At 46.5% G+C, this 19,086-nt stretch overlaps 1 protein-coding gene across 2 annotated transcripts in view; it reads left to right on the top strand.

Annotated features, from left to right (window-relative positions):
- Window positions 1–19,086, top strand: part of CACNA2D4 (calcium voltage-gated channel auxiliary subunit alpha2delta 4) — a 131,966-nt gene that overhangs the window by 42,431 nt on the left and 70,449 nt on the right. For both annotated transcript variants that reach the window (XM_086755663.1, XM_086755671.1), the window contains 9 exons: window positions 772–858; window positions 4,427–4,498; window positions 8,684–8,745; window positions 9,432–9,499; window positions 9,647–9,692; window positions 11,145–11,242; window positions 13,205–13,298; window positions 14,609–14,704; window positions 16,830–16,957. In XM_086755663.1, the coding sequence (XP_086611789.1) occupies window positions 772–858; window positions 4,427–4,498; window positions 8,684–8,745; window positions 9,432–9,499; window positions 9,647–9,692; window positions 11,145–11,242; window positions 13,205–13,298; window positions 14,609–14,704; window positions 16,830–16,957 (751 nt within the window). The remainder of the gene's footprint in view (window positions 1–771; window positions 859–4,426; window positions 4,499–8,683; window positions 8,746–9,431; window positions 9,500–9,646; window positions 9,693–11,144; window positions 11,243–13,204; window positions 13,299–14,608; window positions 14,705–16,829; window positions 16,958–19,086) is intronic.

Here is a 19,086-nt window from a genome sequence, read left to right as displayed (position 1 = left end):
TTGGCAAAAATTCGCCTGTGCGCAGCCAGAAGCATGAGTGTGGTTACTGGCAAGAGACAGTGCCACCACACGGCTTCACAGCAGCTGTCTTCAAAAAGGCAGCTTTGCACAGGGAGATCGCAGGCACAGGTGGTTACTTCACTAGGTGAAGAGAAGGGACACAGCGTGTTTCCAGGATGAGGCAAGGCAAAGCTAGGCAAGGGCACTGCTTTGCCACCTAAAATTGGTCTCTCTTGGTCTGCTTCCATGTTTTCCTTCACCCAGAAAGATTGCAGGGAAATAGCTCTCTTGCATCAGTTAGCCCTAGGTGAAAAGTCTATCTTTCCGTCAATGGAGCCAAAGCCTAATTCTCATCAGAAAAGACCCCCTGCTGGTATTATAGTGTTAATGGGATTACACTCTTAGTTGTGGGGAAAAAACTGATTTCCTGGAGACAAGTGTATTGTACCGAATTCTTTAGAAGAATATTCTCACAAAGGAGGCTGTAGCCTTTACCTGCAAGTTTACCTGTGTTCCTGCCTGTCCCTTGCTCCTGGACCAGCCTCTCCCTCTTGAACTCTACTAGCCCTATACTGCCTGCGTAAAGAAATACACAGCATGGGACCAAGAAGGCACTTGCACCCAAACACTGCTTTCCCAGTCAGAGAATAAACAAGACATTTTTATTTTTCAAATCACATATTAGTTCTTGAAGGATAAGTTAAGGAAGTTATCTAGCCACTTACTTGGGTATTTCTCCTTTTTTTTTTTTTCTTTTTTAATAAATGCCAGTATAAAGAAGGAAAGAAACTGAAGCCTAAGCCAAACTACAACAGCGTAGATCTCTCAGAAGTGGAATGGGAAGACCAGGATGAAATAGTGAGTATTAGAAAGTTAATTTAACCTTTTTTTTTTTTTTTTTTTTTGTAGCTCCTTCTTTCTACTACTTTTTATGCCTGTATGAAAGGAGCAGGGGAGCAGCCGGCAACAGGCACTTCTGTTTTTTCTGTGCCAGACTGGCCCTGACTAAGAGAGGCTGGTGGCCTACAAGAGGACAAGGATAATGCTCCCCTACAAAGTGCTAGTCATCTTTCCCAGTATAAGTTTTCCTTGTCATGGAACAGGGAGGGAAAGTGCTGGCAGGAGGAAGGAAGCACTTTGGAGGGTGCTCCAGGGAGCCAGTCTGTGTGTACATGGCCCAAATGCTGCCTCAATACAAAGCCAAGGTAGCTTAGGAGTACGGCAGTGTCCCATGATGTTACCCATACATGTAGTATGGGAGACATAGCTGAAGCCACTCAACCAATGAAATCTGCAACAAGGAAGACAGTGCATCCAAAAAGAGACTAAAGCTTACAGTCGCTATTAATAATAGACAAAGAAGATAGGGGACTTACACACTTGAGGAAAAACACATTTCCAGAAACCACCTTACTGCACAGGTGTGGAGGTGCTGAAAACAATAGCTGACCAGAGGGAAAAGATTAGAAAATACCTTTTCTACTGTCTTTCAAGCAAAATTATTGAAGAGTAATAAACAAGAAACAGCATGCACCTTTAACAGCTGCACATTTCCATGTTACACAACTAGGAACCCAGAGAAGGCAGAGAGGTTCCGCTGTGGCTGGTTTTCTTTTACTCAGAAGAATTAGGAGAAAATAGATACTTAAGTCACTAAGATAAGAACTGAATTTGGAGTAAGATAGAATTAGCTGTGGAACACATGCTTCTGGATTACAAGGGAGACTGCTGAGATAAACAGATCTGATGCTATAGATATCCACTTAAACAGGTAGGACAAACGATCTGCCCAGCAAGAGGATCAAAGTAGGTACTGTCGCTAGTGCAGGCCAAGTACAAAGGGCTACACCAAAGGAACTTGGGAAGTGGAAGAGTGGCAAATTGAGAAAGGAAACACAACAGGACTGTGTGTGAAACATGGAAAGCAAGACAAAAATAAGAGGCTCTATATGCAGTGGGACCACTAAGATGCATGTTGCTAATGGCTTTGTGTGGGTTCGCTGATGTCTTCTAGGAGCTCTGCTGCTGTTGTAATTTTCTGTCTCACTGGAGCCACTTTTAGACCTCTGCCTCTTTACCCAGTACAAAAAAAAACCAAACAAACAAAACAAACCCAGATAAACAAACAAACAAAAAAAAACCACCCAGGAAATGAAGGAAACAAGATAATTTTGCTGTCATATTTATTTGGCTAGCAGGTTCCCGTCTGAGCAAACAACAGTGGTATCTGAATGCAAACATGATGCAAAGTGTGAGGTTTCTGTCTGTAAAACTACACAGTGAAAAAAAAGTCAAGAGGGATGAAAAACAAAGCCACTTTGTGTTCCTGCACCGCATCTTCCAGAAAAAAAAAAAAGGAAGGTTGCAGCCACCGAGAGACATTCAGTGACGCGAACGATATCTGCAGTGTGACTTCAGCAAGTCTAGAGACTCTCAAGATACACCCACTGCAGCAGAAAGCTGCCAACATTTCAACACTCCGATTTGCCACTATGGTATTAGATCAATGACAGACTCAACATCAGTTGCAGTGTAATCTCAGCAACACTGATAAGCAGCAAATTCAGACTGGAAAAATATGCTGAAGTGCTAATGATGTGTAATACAGGCAGCTGCTAAAAACAAATCTAGGGGAGGGAAGACAGCACTGTCTGGAAAATACCAGTGGTACTATCTATCCGTAGCTGGGCAGCAAGAAAGTTTGGGCCTGCTTGTAAAGCAACGCAGGGACACTCTCAGTGTGAGGGGAAAACGGTAGGGTCGAGGGATCCTTCCCAGCAGTCTAGGAGCTGTCACCCAAATAGATTTTCTTCAGCCTTGACAGAATCATTGAAGAAGAAATTAGCCTGCAAGGATGTTGAAACTGAGTGGAAAAACACCTAGATTTTGTGAAGACCCCTCAGGTAAACTGTATGTCTGCTTTGGTTTGAAGCTACACAAGCAGACAGGGAAAAGGAGTCAGCAGCACTTGCTGCCAGTGATGGGGACAGCACAGACTCGATGCTCTAGAGCATGAGAGTTTGCAGTTTGGGGAATGAGTGCTTCAGCATGCACCAGATAATCCCTCCATCCAAACTCTGCTACACATTTTTCAAAGTGGAGGCCAGCTGTTGCCAGAAGTGTCCTTCCTAAAAAAGACTGGGCATTATGGGGGCTCCCAGACACCAGGACTGTAATTGACTTCTCAATGCCAGAGAAGCTACTGGGGAAGAAGCAGCAAATCTGGATTGTAGTACCAACCTACAGCCACTGTCACCTGGGGGCTGGGCACAGCACAAGCATCCTGCCTGCAGACTAGCTAGAGCTGAGGATATCCAAGGAGATCTCAGATATCCATTGATTCACTTCTCTGCTGCCTTGTGGGGCCCCAAGAGATGCCTGACATTCAGGAAGAAGATATGGATGAAACAACAATACCTGAACTAAACCCAGAATCCATACCAAATGCTGCAAACCGTCAGAATAGGGGAGAGAGTATGCCGTGGCTGTGGAAAGAGGTCAAATGCTCTTAGCCAAAAAGGAGTAACAGTACTAATCAGTGGGCCTTGGGAAACACAAGCTTTATATTCTGGGTCTGTAACTAACACACATCAAACAGCTACAACAAACAGAACTGTGGCTTTGTAAAGCAAATGCAGCTGAGACTGGCCAGCACCTGAATGGAGGCCAGTCTCTGCAAGTAAGGAAGCAATTTGTGTGAATGAATAAGTGATTTCCCACCTTTTTTTTTTTTTTTTTTCTCCAGGCTGAAGCAATAGGCTGATATGCTCTGGCAGGCTGGACGTAAAGTTAAAGCCTGCTTGTGGAAAAATTCCCTGGCTTTTTCTTGCAAGAGGCTGGGAGTCACTGTGAAAATTATATTTTGCCTTTGGAACCTGGATTGAATAAAGTGATCTTCTTGCTGCCTACCCTGCTATCATACAGTCTTGCTTTTGCTGTGTTAAACAGCTGCTTTGCTGCACCTCAGAAGTGGTGCTGAATAGAGTCTATAATTTATAAATCAGTTTTTTAAATATCCGAGATCTTTGGAATCAGTCTGGGGGAGTTAGCGGGTTTCTCAGCTGTCTCCTCTTACAGTCTCTCAATGCACTGTGCTAATGACTTTCTGGCTGCCAAACGGTGAAGTCTGAGACTTGGACTGGCAATTTCATAGCTTCCAGATCCTTTCCTTTCACTAAAAAGACACATCAACAAGCTTGCAGCACAGCCCATTATTATTCTGTCACTGATCAGCCTGACTGAACAAGGATCCTGACCACTGAGAACAGGTTTTCAGTTTAAAAGAAGCAAGAAGTGTTTGAGGCACCTACAGTGGCTCTTTCTGCCAGCCCCTGTACATTAATGACTAGTGGCTCTGTTAATTCCTGTCCTGTCTTGTCCCTGCCCTGCCTGGAGACACTAATCCTGATCTTGTTCACCTCTGCAGCTGAGAACTGCCATGATCAATGGGGAAACAGGCTACCTCTCTATGGATGTGAAGGTCCCTGTGGATAAAGGGGTAAGAAATTATCCTTTTGTTCAGGTCACACAAGGGAGGGGATGGAAAATGGATGCTGAAGAACCATGAAGGATGTGGTTTTAATGCTCAGCATTTCCGAGTGTGAGGATTTTGTTGTTTCACCACATATATAACACATGTACTAAAGACATAAAATAGAGCATTGTTAGAAGTGCTCTTTATACCTACTGACATTCTACTCTTACAATGGTATTGGAAACGCCTCACAGCTCCCTGCTTTGTTCAGGCAAAGACAAAAAGCATGTTGTTCATTGTTTATAGGGCTATGAAATGAACTGGAGATCTTCAAGAGTTTAGAATGGGGAAGACTATGCCAAGCTGGCGTAGACAGAAAGAGGTTTGGAGGCTTTTTTGCAACTCCCTTTCCCTACCCAAAAAAACTCATGACAACTTTGTCCTTCACTCCGTCAGAATGTGATTTCCTTTATCCAGGTCGAGTATTAAATTTCTACGCAAATATTTACAGTTGTTTTATGAAAGGTCCTGGTGAAATGGAGACTTTTCAATGTTCCCTACCAGGTCTAATGTCGTGTTATACACCCTTCTGTTTCCGGCTAAACTACGACACCTTCCTTGGAATCAGTGCAAAATTGTATTGTACATTTACGTTCACTGGTACTTTTTCATTCAGGTTTATTTAACTCTCCTGAAGATTTTGGCTTCCATCATTTCCTGTTAGGAAGTATTCCAGAATCCTGCAAGTTAGACTGCCCAGAAGTCTTCCATATTTCAGGAAAACTTTCCATCTTTTATAGAGAGTGGTTTTTTTTCAGCAATCCGTTTGACGGAACTGCTCCTATGCTAAGCCACAGTCAGCACCAATTCCAACAAACTGACTGCTCACAGCCACTGCTGAAATGGTGCCATTTCCTAACAAAGATACCCCTCCGGTTCCTCTGAATGGTTGTACTGCTAGATCTTGTAACTAAATTCTCTTTCTCTGTTTTTGCTGCTTGCAACTATCAGGTACCTGTCAATGGTCCTCTTCTGGCCAGTGCCAACATCTGCATTTGAAATACTTGCACGCTTTTCAGCCCAAGCAGTTCAGCAATTTTTTATTCCCTTTGTCTCTTGTATCATTTCTGGTACGCAAGTACCCGGGCTTCACTGAATTATTTGAGTACTGTTTCCTTGTTGCTCTGTAGATAGCATGTATTCTCTGCAATAGAATATTTCTGAATAGGGACCCCCAAATATCCTTTCCGCTGTCCCTTCAGTTTTTGTCTTCCTGCCTCAGCTGCACCGGAACGGCTGCTTTGGTTTCCGCATTTCTTAGCTATTTTTTCCAGTTGCCATTTTTCCACATGAATCCCACCCCTTCTTTTTGTCCAGCCTTTCTAATTTTTAGGGCTGTTGGGACTTTTTCTTAGTATGCAGAGAAATGCTTGTTCATTTTGTCTTACAGATCACTGTACATAAGGGCTCCTAAGATAGAGTCTGTCTGTTCCTCTCATTAAATCCTTTTCCCTCGATGCCACGTTGTTTACTGTTTCTTTTTGTTTACAGTATTGCAGCTGGTTCTCACTCTACATCTTATTTAAGCCCACTTCAAGTGATGCTTTAGAATAAAATTTCATGAGAAGCTGTTGCAAGTGCTTTATATAAAGCCAGATATATTGCATGTCCTTTATTCCCTTCATCCATTATCTCTTTTATTCTGTCAGAAAAGCAATCAGGGTTTTCCAGCAAGATCCATTCTTTGCAAGTCTAGATTGCTTATTTCTTTTGCTTAACCTCTTTCTCTGTGCACCCTCCATAACATTTCTGCTGAGTCATCCAAAGGTACCTTTTAGTTTAGTAGTTTAGGGACATCTTTCTCCTCCCCTACACAGGGAAAAAAAGATAACAAAAAGTAGCTTTGGTAAAAGAAATTACCTATTTTATTCTGCAACTCTGCAAGCTTTATGAAGCACAACAGGAGACTGAAGCTGAGTATGTGACAGTTTTACTGTTATCAGAATACACGTGGAGAGGGGACCAGAAGTGAAACTTAGCAATTCCCACTTGCACTCTGCTAGCTGATGAAGCAGAGCAGCGGCTGAAACAAAGAAAATGCTGACAGAGCCTTGAAACAAAGAGAATGAGGCAGTCAGACAGAGGAGAGAAGGTCTGAGTGAGGGGGCTAGAAATTATTGTCAGCCACATAAACATGATTCCCCAGGCTGATCTCAGGAAGGTACTGAGTGGAGTAAGATAGAGAGGCAAAAATAAGGACCAAAGATAAGGGTGGTCTTTAGAAAGATCTGATAGTAGAAAAGCCTTTTCTTGCAGCTAGGGGACAAAAGGGTTGTGACTGTGAAACCAAAAGAGCGAGGACATGACTAGGAGCTGTGGCAGACCAGTGATAATGGCATTAGCCGGGAGTGACTGCCCAGCACAGTGACAATTCCAAAACTGGAATTACATGTGTTCCCAGACCACACATGCTGGTAGCCACCCATCCTACTGCTGTGACAATTCTTGTCTTAATGTGCCTATATTCTTGTCTTCTCCCTTGCCATGTGGCAAAGTTCTGCCTGATCATCTTCAGTGCCACTTGGCTCCGGGGTGCCTCTGCTTGTCTCTCTTCCCATGGATGACTGGTGATACCTCCAGCTGTCTTGGGGAGGACTGGCCACTCTTTCCCTCCTCCTGCCTAAACAGAGGTTTGCCCTCCCTCCCACAAGGCAGCAGTTCTGAGCCGCTGTATGTGTGGAAGAGGGGAAGGTCAGGGGAGAAAAGGATGAGCAGAACAAGCCTTGCTGAAGGAAAGGGTTTCAGAGTGCTGGCATCCCTCGGTCATTTTCTACTGTATCCTTTCCCCCAAGGGCAAGCCTACAGCCCCAGGTCTCCTTCTTCTCCATGCCTCCCCTCCTCCACCATCAGGTCAGACTGGCAAGGAAAGGGATGTTTAATACCTTTTGTACCTTCCCCACAGCCACCAAAACACCACCATGACATGTTCCTTGGGGGTATCACAGCACTTTTGGAATATCTTGCCTCAGTAAAAGACTCAGACCCTGTTGCTAAGCAGCATACGATTGCCATGCATGGAGAGAGAAGGGAGGGAAGGGCTTGAGCTGTTTGCCATCTCCTCACCTCACAATAACCCCCATCAGCCCATCTGCTGTGTGCACAAATTTGGGGCACCCTGTGGAGCTGGCCCTTTGTGCCTCACTCCACTTTGACTGCTGCACAGGTTGAGCAGGTTAGAGCAGGCACCACTTTCCCTGGGGAACACTGAGTTTTCTGTGTTCACTCCTTGTCTCCCACACACACCCTCTCACCTCATTTTCAGACCGGGGCTGGGATTTTAAACATATTAGGGTTCATATACTGGCATAAGTGTTGGATAGAAATTTTCCAAACACTTTTCTCCTTTGGAAAAGAATTCCACTGAAATCAACACTTTCCTACAGGAAAAGGCCAGTCTGGCAAACAGATGAAGTTCTGAAGCAGCTTTCAATAATCTGAAATGTCTTCAGTTGAAATGTCAGTCTGAAAAAAATATTTTCATGTGAATCAAAACGACTTGGATTTGAATTAGTGCTTTTGTTTAATTTGAAAATGTAAATTGTTTCTTTTACTGATTTTTTTTTAACAAAATTGAAGTATTTTAATGTTTTGTCCCAGTTTGGCATCAAAGCAAATGTCAAGAATCTCAGCATTTCCCACAGAAGTGGGGAGACTTGGCCCCAGCTGCCCACCCACATAGCGGGTAGATTTGCCATCCTGCGTCTTATCCAACCTCACATCTCCTTCCTACCTGCCCCACTGAGCCCCTCTCCTGCCAGGGATGATGATGATGATGTGCAAAGCCGTCAAGGTTGCTCTGTACAGCAAAAGAGCAGCAGGGCCCCAGTGCATTGGCTCAGAGGGTGCGAGAGGCAGGGCAGCTTCCCCTCACCCCTTCCTGCAGGAGCCCTAAAGCAAAGAAAGGTTTAACTGAAGCCCTAGAAGGAAAGACAGAGTGGCTGCCTGGATCCTGAAAGCCATAAGTTGCTGAATATGATGAATACTGCACATTCATCCCTGGTTCCAGCCAGCCCTAGCAGGGTGTGGAGTGCTGGTAGTGATCAACTGCCTGTGCTTAGCCTTGGGGACATTTATCCCAGGTCCCCATCGTCACTATGCTCTTGGTCTGTCAGATGGTCTCTCACTTTCTTATTCATGCTCTTATTCCAGAAACGAGTTCTCTTCCTCACCAATGATTATTTCTTCACGGACATCAGTGGCACACCCTTCAGGTGAGCAAGGACTCCATCACACCAATACAGTGTATCAGAAGCCTGCCATAAGGGACAGCAAATTGGTTTCTTTTCTTCATAAAACTGGCTATGACTGATGAGTAGAGCAGTGTGAATAATTGAATTCTTTGTTCCTATAGCCATTAAAATATTATCTGGCGTCAACTCAAAAGAAATATTATGATTTATCAGAAGTTCAGAGTCCAAAAGGTATACCTGAAATGAAGCATGTTGTTCCATTTCAGAGAAATGAGACATCTTCAATTTTCAGTTTCCCTGAATATATTTTATGTTCTGGTGCATGGCTCTAAAGAAAACATTGTTATAAATGAAAATTATAAAACATCACATGAGAAATAAAGCCCAAAAAAAGTTATGTTGTCTTTTCACAGCTGAAATGGTTTGAAATTAGCACAAATTTGAGAAATGTTATTGTTGACCTGAACCTACAACATTGGCCAAAAAAAAATGTCACCAAAAATGCTTTATAGCTCTACAGACAGGTTCCTTAGCCTCTTGTGCTGAATCGGATCTCACTTAATCCTCTTTTGATGATGTTCTTTTCTTTAATAGCTGTGGAGGGAGTTAATGTCTTTAGGGGTTATAATTGCAGGGAACGCAGTGTCATGTTTAGGCATTACACCTCTCCTTGATGACAAGCCCTCTGTTTTCCCTCCTGCCTGCAGCCTGGGTGTTGTGCTGTCCAGGGGACACGGGGAGTACATTCTGCTGGGGAACACTTCAGTGGAAGAAGGTAGGTTAATCTGGAACAGTCACACTGTTCCAGTGTAGCTACTGGACCAGGTAGCTACTCTGAACATCTCTGCTTCACTTCTCCTTGACAGCCTGTATCTGTCTGTCTGCCACCCATCTGAATGCTCAATGTGTTATTTGGTTTCAGGTTTGCACGACCTGCTGCAGCCAGACTTGTCTTTAGCGAATGAATGGTAAGTGGAGGAAATCCTGTCAAGGACACAGGACTTTGTCATGAGATTTTGGCCAAGTTCCCAGCAATTTGGCTTGAGTTCACCACCCTCTGCAGCCTAGAAAAAAAAAGCAGTGTTGTTCAGGAGCTGTACCTGCAAAGACCTGAATGTCTCAAGGCAATTCAGTTCCACCTCTTGCTTTGGGAGATCCCACCAAGGCCTGGCACATCCCTCTGCTAGGAAATGTCCCCTGAGATTTATCCTCAGTCTTCTGTGCTCAGACTTATTTTCTTCCTCCTTGTGTTGCTCAGAATTGTGCTACAAAACCTACAGTATGCCAGACCTGTCAGGAAATTTTGTTGCAAGCTTAGCGAGAGATTGAAATGCTTTTTTTAATCCCATCTTATTTTTGGTTGGCATTCTTCTGAACTGAGCCAAGACCTAATTTCTAGCGAGCATGGAGGTGATTTATGACCCCTATTTCAACAGCAAGCATAATTTATGGTTTTGCTTGGTTTGGATACGAAACAGGGTGAAGCATGGCACTTTCCATTTATTGCTGTGAGGTTTGGAATTGTCATGAACCCAACATTCAGTTACACTCAGGCACATGAACCCAGTCTGTATCAAAGCCAAAATAACTATATTCAAGAAGCCCCGCAGCCCTTCACACCTCTCATTACACTGTCAAGTTTCACAGGCAGCACATTTGAGACACAAGCAGTGACTTCTTCTTCTACTCCTAACTTGGGGTGTCAGCTTACCACACTTAACATATTCATTTCTCTTAGACTTCTCTCATAAATCATTCCTTTCAGCCCCTTAATGAGTGGTAATTCTCTCTTACAACCCCTTCCTCTCCTTTGTCCTGACAATGAAGCAGTCAAAATTGGAAGCAGGATTAGTAGACTTGTTTCTTTTATAATACAGAGCATTTTCAATACTTTCTGCTTCTCTCCAAACCGTGTCCTGAGGCTCGTGCAGCTGTGTCCCTTTGGGACGGCTTTTGTTGCCACCGTATCATACAGCAAGATCATTCCACATCTCACATTTTGTTTCCCTGTCTCTTGCTTTTTCAGCTCCCAGTCTGGTCTTACATTGCACATGCTCTGCTTTTCAGGTCTCTCTGTCACATTGTTATTGTTTATAAACACACATGTACACATCTTACACGACATATAATACAGATAACCACTGAAAGGATTTGAGACTCCTATGTTGCACTGTGAGCTTACGCTGGAGACCACGACAGCAGCCCTACTAAGCACAGCAGTCGGTGTCTGGTTTATTGCTGGGGTTTGACTTACAGACTCAGTGTTAGATTTTGAGTGGGCACAGCATGCAGCAGCGGCAAAATCTTTGCAGCTCAAGCTTTCTCGCTGAATTTTTGTTTGCAGCTATTATTTTCCAGGAGCATTTGCCTGACTGTGGTTTCTCTTTGCCCCTGTGGGGTGCTTCTTCCCTCCCCACCAGGATTTACTGCATCACTGACATTGATCCAGACCACCGGAAGCTCAGCCAGCTGGAGGCTGTGATCCGTTTCCTCACCGGAGAGGAACCTGACCTGGAATGTGAGTCCCAGGCACCGAAAGGGCCCTGCTAGGGATTTCCTGTACCCATCACGGGGGAGAGGGGACTGTGGCAAACTGGTGCCAGTCTGAGCTCGTGTGGCACCTGCTTATACAGGCAGGACTGAACTCAAGCCCAGCTTAATTCACAAGTGGAAATGAGGTGAGGACCCACTTCCTCTTCTCCATCAGAGGATTTTTATTTTTCTATTTCAAAGCTATCACATAACTCAGCCTTATTGAAGGTCCCAGCATAGGAGACAGGGAAGAGTGAAAGGCTTGAATAAGGCTTAGGGGAGCTGCACACCATGTTTAAGACAGACTGACCAGCTGAGCTAGAGGGGCCAGAAAAGCTGTTGTGACTACTCTGCTCTCCAGGGCCCCAGCCAGCATCCTCCGAGGGCTGCACTGTGCCATCTGGACAGATGGGTTCTTTCAGAACAAGGATTATTAATTTTGTTTTCCAAACACAATTGGTAACTGATTTGGGGGAAAAAAAAATGTTACAGAATGATTATCTTTCCTGCTTCCCCTGCTGCTCATCGCTTGCACCAGGTCTCATTCTCCAGGCCACGTGTAGCCACACAAGCAACTGATGTAGCAGCACTCCGAGGTGGGATCTCTGTCAAGGGGGACGGAGGTGGGCAGCTGTGCATGGGAACTCCCTGCAGCAATTTAGCTTTAGGATGTTCTTCAGCCCACCTCACTCTCCACGGCTTCAGCCCCATTAGTGGTGCCAAGTATAAGCTTTTGCTTGTAATGTAATCTGAGAGACACAAACCTTTGGCCTGAGGATGGGAATCTCTTAAAATTAAAACCAAGTGTAGTCCAGGAGTTGTTCCTCTCTTGTACAGTGTGAGCAGACACCTCCTGGCTGTCTTTAGAGGAGGCTGAAAAGAGGAGGTGTATGAGTTGAAGAGGCCAAGGAGAAGGAGGAAAGTTTAAGGAGAGCTAACTGAGAAACATGGAAGTGCTGTGGAAGAAAAAGAAATGGGATTTGGATGCATTCTAGACATGTGAGGCCTGGGGAGGGAAAGATGTGCTGGTGAGCTCTGGTTTTGAGGTCTGAATGACAGCAAGGATGGAGAAATGGATTCCGACAACTGTACCAAAGAAAGGAGAAAGAAAGTTGGGAGAACTTGGGAGAAAATATTATGGGAGACCTGGAACCTCAACCCAGTAAGTTGAGGCTGAAACATCGAAATGCAGGGTGTGGCTCCATCTAGAACAGCACTGAAAGGGGCATATCTGCCATATCACCTTCTCACAGCACAAAATTAATGCAGGCAAGGCAATACAGAAATGAAGCAGGTCAAATAAATGGGATTTTAGAGTATGCCATTTAACACATGGCTTATTGAAACCTTCCGAAACACGTCTCAGTCCAGGCTGGACTAGACTGGTATCCTAGACAGGCTCGAGTGTCTGGTGGAAACCAGGACAGGACAGCGTTCTGTGAGATTTACAGGAAAGACAGAAAGGTAACAGAGAAGCCAGTGAATGTAAGGAGAGAGTAGAAGCCATGAAGAAGTCACTAGTGGCTTTGAAGAAGCTTCTTGAGTGGAATGGGGTGTCTGGTGTCCTTCTACCAAGTACCTAGAAGAAAGTTCAAAGCAGGGATTTGAAGCAATGATTGTGGACAGCTTGTTCAATCAAAAAGGTCAGAGTGAAGGCCTGATGAATAACTTCATTTGAAAGCCTTTTTCTTGCCCACACTTTCAAACCAAACCCTTCCACTGAGTTTGCAGGGGAACCAGTCTGATGATCTTAGATGTAACATCTGTTCTTCTGCTCTCTGTCATCCAGGGTGGTAGGTCCTGTTCTCTGCCCTGCAAGGGGAGGCCTCTTTTTGTGGCATGTTGCTTCACAGCCCTGGGGCAGGCTGATGCTCCATAATAAGGAACTCTCAAAGACATCTAAGGAGGGACGTATCTTTCACTCCTGATTCTTGTTCTCTCTTCTTAGGTGATGAGGAGTTGGTCCAGGAAGTGCTGTTTGATGCAGTGGTCACTGCACCCATGGAAGCCTACTGGACAACACTAGCCCTCAATATGTCCACGTAAGTCTATGAGAAATAACTATGAGTAGAACACCATTGAAGATGCATCTCCAGATGCTGTGGGCTTATGCAGTGCCTGAAACAGCCACAGATCCTTGCACAACATAAAAGAAACTTTAGAAATAACTCAATAGCTTTAGAAAGAACTCAAAAAGAGTCTCTCAGGAGTGAAATCTAGCAGGCTGGGCCTTCTCAGGGGAGCCTTTAGTTTGGTGAGTTTGTCTGAAAATCACTGGAGGACAGCAGTGATCCAGATGTATCACTGCAAGGGGTGTTCAGCACCAGTTCTTTGCAGCGCCTAACTCAGAGGCACTGCAATTGCCTCTGTAGGGAACAGAATTTAGCATCTCAGGGCACCTGAGAACCATTTCAGTTTAAAGTTATTATGAGTTATTTCCGCATGAAATTGAATGGCAGCAGTGTGGTTTGGCTTGACTTCTCATACAACTGTAGCAGAAGTTCCACCTCAGATGGCAAGGAATTTGCTCCCTTAGTAGCAGTGAAGAAAAGGGAGTTTGATCTTGTCTCTGTTGGTGACACCTTCAGATTAAGCCTCAGGAACAGGGTGGACAGGCTTGCTTCAGTAAACAACTTTGTTATTTTCTTTGTAGTATCTAGTATCATGCCACACAGATCTACTTTCAGCAGACAACATGCTACTTACGCAGATGACTGGCAACAGGAATCCTGTCTCCATTTCACTCACCAATATCCCTACCACTAACAGAGCTTGAGCCAGTGGCAATCATGCTAGGACACCCAATTATCAGCACATCTTTAAACGGCCACATCAACACACACCCCTCCCTTTAAGGTCACTGCACTGCAGCAGGCTCTCCACCACGTAGCTGTCCCATCTGTGCCCTTGGTACCTCCAGCAAGACATGTCTGAATCAATCCACTGCTTCAGCGTCAGTCTGCTACCCTGCCCATCCCCTGCACGCCTGAGACAAACCACTCTGTCTATGCAGTCCCTCTCCCTCACTTCAACCTCATGTGGGCAGCCCGGAGTGGGGCTAGCAGGAGGAGAGGAGCTTATGGTCTACTCAGAAGAAAACTAAATGGGCAAACTTCAAAGGTGTGAACGTAGGCAGAGGTCTAAGCCTGCCAACTGTTGGCCAGTAACAACCTGTTGCCATTAGCCAGTAGGAGTAAGTGTCACTGCTGGTATAAACGGGTTATATTGCAAATGAAATTGGGACCATGTCTCCAGGTGCGGCTTCTAGTTCGAAAGGTCCTCACCCTGGGGCAGGGAGATGGCTGTTCTTCTGAGAACTGTTTGCTTCTGCTTGTGTGTTTCTGTTCCACAGGGAGACTGAGGCAGCTGTTGAGATGGCGTTTCTGGGCACTCGGGCTGGACTCATGAGGAGTGCCCTGTATGTGGGCTCTGAGAAAATTTCCAACAGGTAAGTCCCTAAACTGCACTAAGGGATTTCTCTCAGTGACTCTGAAGGGGCAGCATGAAATCACCACCAGCCTTAGAAATGTATTTGATGAGACAGAAACAAAGAGGAAAGAAGCAACACCTTGGTGGCATGGATGCTGATTTACAGGGTTGGGGTAGTAGAGGTCCTTTGTCTTCTTCTGGTCCTTTTGAGTTTTTCTTAAAATACTGTCCGAAAGTGCATTCATTTCAATGAAAACCTTCAGTCGTTCCCTGACTTCAGTCAGCTAACAGAGAAAATGCCCACAGTCACTATATATCCCCAGGACCATTTGGCAGTGCAGAGGCTCTGCACTCCAGTGCCCTGCTGACATTCCAGCTTGGCTAGGTTTGATCTTTCTGTCTCAATTCCTCTTCCAGGTTTATTCTGTTCTGCCTCTTACATTGCCCAAATCGCAGCAGTATCCCAGTGCCTTCCAGTGAGGCATTAAGTGATGTGACTGACATCTGTCATATATGATTCATTCTCTTGTACTCTCCCTCAAGGCAAAAGTGTGTGTTCAGTGGAGTGTTTTGACATGGAAAGGGTAGTTTGCATTTTGTTGCATTTTGAATACGCAGGCTGGTGCATGCTGCTCTAAGAAAGGACAGGTCACAGAGGCACACCAGCAGATGGAACAGAAGGGGACAGTGTCAGTGGTGGTCCTTAGCTTCTTGGCAGCTGCTTTTCTGTCTCTGAGTTCCCCAAACACGACTCCTACATTTAAGGCAGAGAGCTCAGCTGTGTCTGAAAGGTGACACCATCAGCCACACTCTTCATGTTTTTTGAGGCAGTCTGGGTAAGTCAGAGTAGTCAGGCTCTGGTGAGAAGGGCGAAAATGACGTGTGCTGTAGGAGGCTGATGTGATCATTCTCTATCCCACACTGCTCATCAGGAGCACCATTCAGTGCTTTTAAACAGCTGCAATCACCACACTGCGGTGACAGAGCCCTGCATGTCACACGAGAGGCGCTTCTGGAATCCCCTGAAAAGGAACCATATAAATGAGTAATCATCGTTACATCAAAATATATGGCAAAACAAGAGCCTGAAAACAAAGGGGATTTGTCAGGCAAGATGCAGGGACCTCCAGGGAAGCCAATGATCTGATTTTCACCAGGTCTCTCCTGAGCACCCACTGCCTGTCTTGCCATGCCCTCAGAGCCCGCCCTCTTGTCAGGAGCCCCCGTTTCCTCAAGTCCCTCATTTCCCGCATCTCTAGGAGTTCAATATTTAGCCACAGCAGCATAACTTTCGGGTTTTTGTTTGGTTGGGCTGGGTTGGTTTTGTTTTGTTTTCGATACTAATTCCCTTTTCTCACCTGCTCCCCATTCTCCGGCGGTAATTAACTGCCTTCAACCACCCACACGCCACCTTGGCCTCCCTCGCCCACCCGCTCATGCCCACCGCGCCTCAGAGCTCAACCCCGGCCCTGCCCCTTGCTCCTCACGGCGTAACCCGCCAGGCCTTCCGCAGGGCAGGCGGAGATGGCCGACATCTGCCCTTCCCGGGCAGTGAAGCCCCAGAGGCCGCGGGAAAGCGGCGGCAGCCACGTCCCCGCCGCCGGCCAGACCCCGCCGGCCCCTGGCCTCCCCTCGCCCGCCCCTCGGGGCTGGCGGCGGCGCCGAGGGCCTCAGCCGGGGCAACAGCGGCACCTGGCGGGCGGCCGGCGGAGGCGCCGGCCCCCATGTGGCGGGGAGCGGGGCCGGGGCGGCGGCCGCCGGGCTCCCGGGTGCTGACAGAAAATGGCGGTGGTTGTGTCGCGGGTGGGGTGTGACTGTCAGCGGCTGAGCTCGGCCCAGCTGCTGGTAGGAGTGCTGAGGCCATCCCGGGTGCCGGGAATTGCGAGGCACAGGACTGCACAGTAGCGAGGGACGCCTCACCAGCCACCCCAGAGTCCCCAGGGCGAGGGGTGCTCCATGTGGACCCTCGCACTAGTGGGTTTTGGTCACCCGGGTGTCCCCGGGCTCCCTTTGCTGCAGGGGAAGCCCTGGGTGATGGATGCAGGTGATGCACTCAGCCCCAGGGATCTCACCGCATTGCCCAGAGGATGGGTGCCGCTCCTTCACCCCACATACAAAAGCTGCCCTGGGTTTTCTCTTGGCAGGAAATTCCTGACAGGGAAGGACAAGGAAAGTATCTTCACCATGGACCACTTCCCTCTGTGGTACCGCCGGGCTGCCGAGCATCCCCCTGGGAGCTTCATCTACAGCATTGTCTCAGAAGACGATTCAGGTAACCCCAGCCCGAACACCAGAGCAGAGGAGAGGGGAAAAGAAAGCCTTTCACATCCTGCATGTCATGCCATGCTCATCCCAATCGCTTTATCACCATCTCCTGCCTAATGGGATATACTGAGACCTGGCCTCTTATCGTTATCTTCACACCAACATAGAGGCAGGGAGGTCATGGGCAAGATACTTGGTGCAGCAGAAAAACAAAGCTGTGGGGAAGGCAGTCAGGGCTGCGTAACATGAGGTTGCAGAGGAGGTGAAGATGCATGGAAACACAGGGCTGGGGTAGACTGAAGGATTTAGGGTGGCATGGGTTGGGGGATCATGTACTTGCAGGGCTGGAGAACATGTGAACTGTGAGAAGGACAAGGGAAAGGTTTTGCTGAAGAAATGAGACACATAGGTCTCATGACTAGGCCTGGGAGGCAACATCATCAGGCGTACGGGATGACAGGAACAGGTAGGACTGATGAGGGATCAGCAAGCACTCAGTCAGGAAGTCTAAGTTTACAGGGTGTCATTATTTTCCATCACCACTTCCCATGACAGGAAAGGATGAGTTTGTTATGGAGGATGGTGGAGGCAAAGGGAGGGCTTTTCTCTAGCTTCCTCTTGGTGAGGGTGTCTCATTGGTCCCCTGTCCCATCATACTACTAGACTATGGCACCTCTTGCCCAGCTAAGGAGCTCAAACATGAGAGGAAAGCAAGGAGTGGCTTTTCAGTGTCCCTTGCTTAGGGTGTTGGTTCCAGGGAGTTTGCAGGGCCAGCCAGGACTTTTTCAAAGGCTGGAAGAGAGCAGAAGAGCCTAGAAAGAAACAATCAAAACAAAATATTCATGTGTGATTCCTACACAGAAGGCACAGAAATCCCCTCTGCACTCCTCCCTGGCCCCTAGCACTGCATCTTTTTCACTGAGCTCAGCACTTTAGCTGTTAAAGCTTTTTGTGGCACAGTGGTGGGAGGCTTGTGGGTGGGAAAGCAAGTAGCAAAAAGGAGAAAACCAGACTGAGAGGCAAGAGATGGACCAAGATGTAAAGGGAGAGGGATGGAAGAAGAAAATACTTGAAACCTTCCATGAAAGCCCCTGTCTGCCCAGCACCCTTACATTTTACTTAAAAGAAATGTGGAGAGGGAGTGGCATGGCAGGAGGGACATTTTACTCCCCTGCCATGGCATTTGCTTTTTGGAGTAAAGCATGGGTTATAGCATGACTTATAGGGTCAGTGACACCCTATAAGTCTTCCTGAGGCAGCCATTACCCTGGCCTCAGTAGTCACTGCTGGCTGAACATTGGTGTTGTGGCTTGATGTTGCTTTCTTAAAAGTCACAGGTAGTTTTGCATGGATAAAGACAGAAGAGAAGCAGCTGCCGCTGTTTTTGTATTACATGGCAGTTGGTCAGAAGCTTCATTCAAGTCCAGGACCCCATTCACCTGGAAACCTCGTGAGCACATTGTACAAAGTAGTGCCTGGCCCTGAAGACCTTATGCTTTAAGCGTAGGGGAGATTGTTCATCTCTTTAGGGATGAGCAGCTGAGCTTAGAGAGACTGTGATCCATAAGGTCACGCAAGATGCCTGTGAAGAGCCAGGAAGTAATACTCAGTGCTTCTAAGCCACAATGCTTCGTGCCCAGAGCAGAGTCTGACCATGACATCTAATGAAGCAGGGGTGCCCCACCTTTTGGCTGGAAGAGGCCATTCAGTTTCTTAATAAATTCTTGAGGATTAGATGACAAAGTCCATCTTTCGTGCTTTCCACATGACTCAGTATGTGCCTGCCCTATGACAAGGGGTTTTCGTGGCAGATGCACTTCTCACCATGTGAAAGGGAAGAGCCCAAAAACCTCCCTGTTGGGAAGGAAACCAGCAGGAATAGTTGCAGGTCATCAGAATAATTTATCCAGGGCATCTCCTTCCAGTGTCCAAAAGTCTCAGAGAGAAGACAGCAGGAAAAGCTCTGCAAGCTGAGTAGAACTGCTCTTGCAGCCCAGATCTCTCATGTGTTGGGTGGGTTTTTTTTCTAGAGATGCAAAGTGCATGTTGCTCGTTTGACCCATCCTAGGAAGAGCAAGACATTTGAGGTTTGCCATAAAGGCTCAAGGCATATGAGCGTAAGTTGTCAGGGTATTT

The sequence above is a fragment of the Chlamydotis macqueenii genome, chromosome 1, assembly GCF_036417535.1.
Source record: "Chlamydotis macqueenii isolate bChlMac1 chromosome 1, bChlMac1.mat, whole genome shotgun sequence".
Lineage (NCBI taxonomy): Eukaryota > Metazoa > Chordata > Aves > Otidiformes > Otididae > Chlamydotis > Chlamydotis macqueenii.
Note: the sequence above shows the minus strand (reverse complement) of the source record. Positions and strands in the feature narration are given on the sequence as shown.